Genomic DNA, 7818 nt, shown 5'->3' on the forward strand with positions numbered 1-7818 from the left:
TTCTAACAAAACTACACCAAAGGCAGAGGGTATATATTACCTTCATTGATGTCCGAATTGTGGGGTGGGTAGCAGTGGCCAAGGGTGGGAACAAAAGGAAGAGAGAAATATTAACCTCAGCTAAGATATCAAAATAGTATCAGTCTATACTTGGTTGCTCCTGTGTTACTGGGCATGAAACATGGTCTGGGAAATGAGATTTTGTGAAACATAAGGGGCCCTGGTTCTGGTCAGCTCTGAGATGAAGACAAAAAATTCAATGAAGACCTCATAAAGGGGGATTTATTGTTTCCATGGAGATATTATTTCAGGGTCACTGAAGGGTTAGGTAGCTGGGTGGGATACTCCAGGGTTCCCATAACAGGTAACACTTGAGAAAAGCAAAAAACTTAGGAGGTCGGGGGAGAATTTTGAGGGGTATGTGAGCTCTGAGAGAATACAGCACCTTAAGTCCCACAGAAGAAGGGAGAGGAGGAGCATAAGAGGAGAGAAGGAATATGATGAACTTGGCCAGAAAATAGTGCTAGATCCTCAGCGTGTCCACTCTTCGTCTCTCATAGATCGGCAATGTGCCTGCAACAGGACAGAAATGAGATTGATGGGTCGTAGGCGGCGCCCGTGCCATCATCTTGCTGTTTCCCCGTTCTACAACTTTTCAACCACATTTATGTCCATAATCTCCTCCCACTTTCCTTCCTCTTGTACTCTGTGTCTCCAGTCTAATAAATCTGAATCCTTACCTTCCCTTCTAGGATGTGACTCACAAGGGCCCTTGGTGTCTGGAGGCACCACCTGAGCGCAGGCCTTGGATAATGAAGACAGTGCCCACCACAATGCCCACAAGGCCCACAGCCAACCCCAGGGCGCAGACCACAGTCTCTGTCAGCTCTGACATAGGCGTTGGAATCTCAGGTTCTGTGAAAGTGAAGTTGTGAAAGTCAGAATACAGAGTGTTCCTGTGCATGTACGTGGGATGGGGTGGGGAGGGGTTGGTTCTACAGAGACTTGGGGCATGGGGCTTAGGAAGGAGAGTGACGTCTATTACTGGAAACTCTGGAAGTGTTAAGTTTAGGACCATGACAGTTAGGGGATAATAGGCAGGATATTCTGGTTTTGACAGAGAAAAGAAGGTTTCAAAAGGGGTGGAACTCATACCTACCCCAGTGTTTCAGAAGTGGCTCATCCAGGCCCCAGTGCTCCACCTTGCAGTCATAAATATCATCAGCAGAAGGGAGGAAGGTGAGGTAATTGATCTTGAAGAAGGAATGATCACTCTTGGGGAGGAAGCTGGTCTCAGATACACCTTCTGTGACTGAGTGCCCATTCCTCAACCACGTGACGTTGATCACGGGAGGAAAGATGTTGTCCACAAGACAGATGAGGGTGTTGGGCTCACTCAGCGTCACGGGAGACTTGGGAAACACAGTCACCTCAGGAACCTCTATGGTGAGGAAATAGCATTTGTATGAATTGCGAACAGCTCTGCCCTGAGGTTCCACATTGCGTCCTGGAGGAACCCTCCCACCAATATTTCCCCATCTGATAGCAGAAGAGCTCTTGCTTCCCTTCTGCTTGGGAGCCACTATACATTGCCTCTGCTAAATCCCTGTCCCTCTCCCTCTGTGGACCTGCTTGTTCAAGTCGGAGGTCTGTGGGACCTCTTCTTGAAAGATTCAAGGATTGTGCTATAGGAGTAAAGATTTTTGTATTACATGGAAATATGTAACTTGTATGGAGGGTGAGGATGAGGGCTGAGTAATTACCATGAGAAGATCTGGAGACTCCTTGGAAAGGAGAGAGGTTTATAGAGTAGCGAAGGGTATCTCTTCCTAGGGAAGAAGGGAGTGAGGCCTGGTATGAAGGGATAGAGTCAATAAAGAGAGACAGCATGGTGAACACACACCGTTGGTAGCAGCAGTAGAGTTGGAGCGTTTAATCAGGATGTCCAAGTTGTATTTTATTGTAGCAATGTTTCTCAGTGCACCCTGTGGATCAAAACTTGTAAATTTGCTAAACTCAGGCAGCCGCCAGACGGTTTCCTTCTTTTCCAGGTCCACGTAGAACTCCTCATCTCCATCAAATTCATGGGTGTATTGTCCAGAGGGACCGTAAGAATGGTAGATGTTTGTGCCGTAGGAGCCAATGTGGTCAGCTGATGAATGAGGGTGAAGAGCAGGAAGGTGGAAAACAGAGGGAGAGAAAAGAACCTTATTAAACAAAGTGACAGAAGAAATTGACTTGCAAACATTGTGGGCTTCATCTTTGGCACAGTCTCTAGACAAAATTCCCAGCGGTGTCCTTCCCCCTTAGTGTTCATAGTTGTCCAGTTAGAATCTAGTTCATGAGGGGAGGATTTCTCAGGCCTTGTTTACTGTTATTCCCTGTGTTCCTAGCTCAGCACCTGACACATCATAGGCTTATGATAAAGATTGTAATGGAAAGAAAGAAGAAATGAATTAATCATCATGGTATTTAGCTTTCTGCCCCAGAGATTCAGTTTACTTCCCTCTGCTTCATAAGTTTTATCTCTTAGTCCTTTCATCAGTTAATAACAGATTCATTCTGGTTCCTCTACCCTTAGGACTGGCGCAGAGCAGAACATTTTCTACATAGAGATTTCTTCCTCATTTTTTTGGTTTACCAAGGAAAAGCACATAAAATCTTACTATTTATTTATTTATTTATTTATTTTGTGAGGAAGATCAGCCCTGAGCTAACATCCATGCCAATCCTAACTCTTTTTTTGCTGAGGAAGACCGTCCCTGGGCTAACATCTGTGCCCATCTTCCTCCACTTTATATAGGATGACGCGACAGCATGGCCTGACAAGTGGTGCATCGGTGCGCGCCGGGGATCCAAACCAGGGCCGCCAGCAGCAGAGCACGCGCACTTAACCGCTACGCCACAGGGCCGGCCCCAAAGACTTACTATTTTAAAAGAGTTTCCTCTAACTATTATAGGATATAATAAAGATTATGACAATGACAACGACAACATTACAAAATATATAAAAAATAAACAATGCTTCTAAGATCTCTGTTTTCTTAATAGTCGGTAGTGATCCTTAGAGGAAATACCTGAATCCTTCTGAAAGAAAAATGGAAGTTTTATTAGATTTGGGATTTCTGTTATTCCTCACCTTTATTTCTCCTGTTTCTGATTCTACACTTATATTCATCGAGGACTCAAGGTAAACTATGGCCCTTTCCCCCAAAGGGACAGTGTCCTTCTCTGAGGACGCCAAAGCAGAATGGCAGCCAGCAGAGTATGACTCTACCCAAATGAGCCTAACTGGAGAATTTTGTCAAGATACGTATAATCCTTTTAGCATATCCTCTTTCCTTTCTTCCTCATTCACTGAGTATCAACAAGGAATCAGACATCATGGGGAGCAGGGTTAAAACACCAAGCAGGCCCAGTCTCTGCCCTTGAGGAGCCTATTGAGTAGTGGGAGAGTCAGGCGAGTAAAGGAGCCAATATAGTACACCGTGGTGAGTTCTGTGATGGAAGAATAGACACCCTTATATTCCAACGTCCTCTGCAACTACCTCATCTGCCAATGAAACCAAACGATAGTATCCTTGCATGTGCCTTGGTCTTTGCAGGGGTCTGTTTTTCTCCCTGAAATGAAATTAGCTTTTAAGATTTCCTGGACAAATTCAGTTCATTCTTGAAATTCCTGCTTAGTTACCAACTTTTTAGCTAATTTCTCTTATTAAACATGTTTTTGACCACATTATGACCTCCAACCCTTCCATCCCAATGTCCTGCTCTCTAAATTTGTCTATTCCTCACCAGGCTCACTCTCTTCCCTACCCAGCATAACCCCCTCAGTTGAACACTTAAAGGGCTCTCCAACAAAGCCTCCTTATCCTTACAATGAATCTTCTTGACTCCTTTTTCCAAGATGAATATATGCAATTATTCTTTTCATCTGGTACTTGTCTTGGGCTGCCAACTGTTTATGTACGTCACACTGCTGGGCCAACTGGAACCACTTCACTTTTATAGATTTAGCCTCAACTGGGTCCACTGCTCAGCAATGGTCTTTCTGCTTTCCTGCACCATATTTTTCAGTCACTAATCTGTGCACCCTCCAGGGGAGAGACAGCATTTTTGAATCCCCAAAATTCAGCTTGCTGTGTGCTCAAAAACGGGTATTGAATGTCAATTGCTATTCTCAAGAATCACAGAGATATTGGGGAAGACTGACAGACGCAGAGGTAGCAGAGCCATATGATAGTCAGAATCAGTTGTGATCAGAGCTACATGATGAACTTGTAAGCCCTAAGCACTGTTGCTTTTGTGGGCCGATTCTTCCATAAAAATATCAAAAATCATGTTTTATGACTTTATTGGTATAAAGACAAATATAATTCAGGCTGGATTAAAAATTAAAATATTTTATTCTACTCTCAAAGTTCATTTTTTCTTTTAATTTTAAAAGAAATTAAAACATGTTCATAGAGCCCTACAAGTATCCAGGCCCTCAGCACTGTGCCCACCGTTCCTAAAGGATAAGTCAAGCCTGAGCAGGGCACTGTGGTGTGACGCTGAAGACAGGAAATTTGGAAGCGCTCTGGAGAAGCAGGTGAAATTTCCATTACCAAATAAAAGTAGAATGGGAGCAGCTGTGATTAATAAAGTTTGCTGAAAATTAAAGTAACTTTCATTTCACTCCCCCTTTTAACTATTTGGATTTTCTACTTTGGTTTTTACAAACCCACTCCTCATGTCTGCAAAACAACAGGGAAAAGAGCCAGGGATGGATCCTGGAAGGTAAGGAGGATAAAGGAATGTATGAAGAGTGAGTGGAAAGAGGTGGGCAACAAAGGGAGAGGGGCCTAAGGGACCAAATAATTACCCTGTGCTTGCCCAGTTTTCCTCTCACAGGTCTTCATTAGATGAAGTGAAAAATAGGTAATTTTGGCTGATGATTTGAAAATAATTTAATTTACCAAGCTTTTCATCATAAAGTTCTCAATTTTAAAATAAAAATAAAGATATTTCTTGCTTTGTTAAAGAAAAAAATGAAGCTATACCTCTAATAGTAATAATAAAAAAAAAATCATTGACATTATGTGTCTTCATATTTTAGAAAGCATATCTGTTGTATTTGATTATTTGTGAGGTGACACGTATGAGATTAAGTGAGGACCATGTGGTAAAATGGCTTGTCTAGAGGCATTTAGCTGGGCTGTCTAACCCAGCCCCCAATCTGTACCAGTTCCCAGCATGGAAATGTATGTAAATCTGAGACAAAGAAAAGGTCACCCTTCTTTATATCAACATAGTATATGTAATTCATGGAACTATATAAAAGGCTTCAAATGGTGTCCAGAGAAATTTGGGAGCAATAGTTCATGAAATTTTAGAAACAAAACTTCTGCTTGTGAAAACATCCCTAATCTGTGAGGCAATTGTGAGTGAATGCCACAGAGCCCTGCAAGCTATATTCACTGGCTCCAATAACAGAAACAGAATAAAGTCCTTGGTGAACTCTGCAACAGCACAGGTAGCAAAGAGAGTGGGTTAGGACTCTAGTTTCCTGAAGGAAGAACAACCATAATTTTGAGATCTGCCTAATATTTAGAATGCCTTTGAAAAGTCTCTACTATTTCTGCGCCAATCTCTATCTCTTTTCTCTTCCGATTTCCTGTTTCCCAAGTCTAGTCTCCATATCCCTCAACTGTGCACTCACCCACAATGTCTTCACCTCCACAGGTGCTCATCATGGTGGTCAGGATGAGGGCCCTCAGAATCAGAGCTCTGTTTAGGATCATTGTCTTCTCAAGGTGGTCTCAGCAGTTGCTGTTCTGAGCAATGGTGAGGACTGAGCTAAGGAGCAACTCTAAAGACACCCAAACCAAACCCTGCGAGATCAGGTTCTGGCCAATCAGAAAAATTCCCTATCATGACACCTCAGTTGCTAGTTGAAGACTTTCTACTAAGAGGCCTGGAAGGGATGGGGAAATCCCCAGGTTCTGATGTAGCCTTCACTCAGAGGGGACCTGAGGGAATTTTTTATGAAGGGAGGGAAGGCATTAAATCACAATCTTCTCACATGTATACATGCCTGCCGCTGGCTAGAGGGATGTGAATTTCTGAGCAGGCTCATGGATAGACGAAGTCCTCACCAATATGGTGTCTTTCAGGATTTTCCGGGTTACAACCTCCAATAATTCTCCAGAGTTGATCCCTTTCCCTGGCAGTCCCCATCCCCTCCCTTTTTCCTGGCCTCCATATGTGGGTTAGCTGTCTTTCTTCTGCTTCCGTAGTGCAATGGAATTCTCTAAATTTTGAGCTGACTCACCTATCTAGGGGATCTCTGCTGGTGGTAGCCAAAGAACACCTTTGCCTTTTCTACTTATATAAATCCAGTTGAGTAGTTTTTCTCATGCTCTCAAAAGCTCCAATATTTGCACTGGGGGCAGTAAAAGGACTTATATATCATGTAATGTTGCCTACAGTAATTGCATAATGTTTCATCTGAAGTTTTTCCCTGCCTTGGCTATTCTTTATGCTCTGTGTTTTGGTGCTGCCTATCTATGTTGACAGGAAATTTGTAGATATTGATTACAAAGCTCTGGCTGCCTCATTCTATGATTTTGTTTTTTTTTAATTTAAGAATATCAAGTCAAATGTTGAGGGTAGAATGAGAGGAATTGCTGTGACTTAGAACATTTTTTTTTTCTTCCTTTAACCTACTAGATCTTTTTATATTCATTATCCTCCCACATTAAAATTCCAGATGTTTGTAAAGGACTAGGGATTTAATCAAGGTCAAATGCAGTCATTAGAGAGAGATATTTTTTTCAGAAGAATCAGTTTTCTGTCTGTTATGGAAGCCACAAATTAATAGTGGTTCCATTTAGAATCAATTACTCTGTCCCTGTTAGATGGCCCTCAGTTCCTCCACACTCTGTCTTACCTCACAGTGACAGAGATTGTAAAGAAGGGTGAGACAGAAAAAGCCCTGGCCTCTGGAGCTTCCTGGTACTATTAACTAGGCCTTGGTGATGCCAGGAGCTGGCCTGGTACCCACAGCTAGGTTTTAGTATTTTTCTGCTGAACATAATTTCATTCAACAACAGTATGAGACAGCCACATTGTGACCATGATGGATCAAGACAGAAAACAAGGCCACTTAGTAATCACGTCTGAACACAGGCAAAACATGAACATTGTCCAAATCACAAAAATAGCTGAGCACACCTCTCTCTTAGTTAGTAGGAATGACTGCTGTTTCTTTACCAACTGTAGCTTTAGCCTCAGTATAGTCTTCCTTCCTTCTAGGTAGGATTTATTAAGATGTCCCATTATAGAATTATCCTACACCACCACCCACTTTCTGACAGAATCCAATTAAGGGCAAAGTCCCTCTTTGTTAAATCATCCTCAAAATCACCTAACACAAGCACAAACCCCCAAATATGTAATGGTCAGTTTTATATGTTGGCTAGGCTATAGTCTTCAGTTATTCAATCAAACATTAATCTAAGTGTAGCTCTGAAGATACTTTGTAGATGCGATTAAAGTCCAAAATCAGTTGACTTTAAGCAAGAGAGGTTATCCTCGATAATTTGGGTGAGCCAGATCCAATTAGTTGAAAAGTCTTAAGAGCAGAGCTGAGGCTTCCCCGAGGGAGAAGAGATTCCACTGCAGGCTGCAGCTTCAGCCTGTGCTGAGAGTTCCAGCCTGCCCTTGCTGACAAAGGCCTGCCCTATGGATCTTGGACTTACCAAGTCCACCCCTACAATTGTGTAAACTAATTCCTTGCAATAATTCTCTTAATAGACATCTCCTACTGGTTCTGAT

The 7818-nt window shown here is 42.5% G+C and overlaps 1 protein-coding gene across 1 annotated transcript; it reads right to left on the minus strand.

Annotated features, from left to right (window-relative positions):
* Positions 1-255: 255 nt before the first annotated feature.
* LOC131413795 (HLA class II histocompatibility antigen, DQ alpha 2 chain-like) lies at positions 256-5815 on the minus strand. The gene is made up of 5 exons (XM_058554672.1): positions 5702-5815; positions 1904-2152; positions 1160-1441; positions 741-915; positions 256-573 (listed from the first exon to the last, which is right to left on the minus strand). The coding sequence occupies exons 1-4, from the start codon at positions 5781-5783 to the stop codon at positions 761-763; spliced, it is 768 nt and encodes a 255-aa protein (XP_058410655.1). The 5' UTR covers positions 5784-5815; the 3' UTR covers positions 256-573; positions 741-760.
* Positions 5816-7818: the final 2003 nt, after the last annotated feature.

Source organism: Diceros bicornis, chromosome 14 (genome assembly GCF_020826845.1).
Source record: "Diceros bicornis minor isolate mBicDic1 chromosome 14, mDicBic1.mat.cur, whole genome shotgun sequence".
Lineage (NCBI taxonomy): Eukaryota > Metazoa > Chordata > Mammalia > Perissodactyla > Rhinocerotidae > Diceros > Diceros bicornis.

What these genes read in the sequence shown, in the direction of transcription:
- LOC131413795 (XM_058554672.1), bottom strand. Translation starts at nt 5,783, where the DNA reads ATGATCCTAAACAGAGCTCTGATTCTGAGGGCCCTCATCCTGACCACC. An exon ending in TGGAGGTGAAGACATTGTGG is followed by an intron (nt 2,153 to 5,701) that starts GTGAGTGCACAG and finishes CTCATTCATCAG; the next exon opens with CTGACCACATTGGCTCCTAC. An exon ending in CTCTACTGCTGCTACCAACG is followed by an intron (nt 1,442 to 1,903) that starts GTGTGTGTTCAC and finishes TCCTCACCATAG; the next exon opens with AGGTTCCTGAGGTGACTGTG.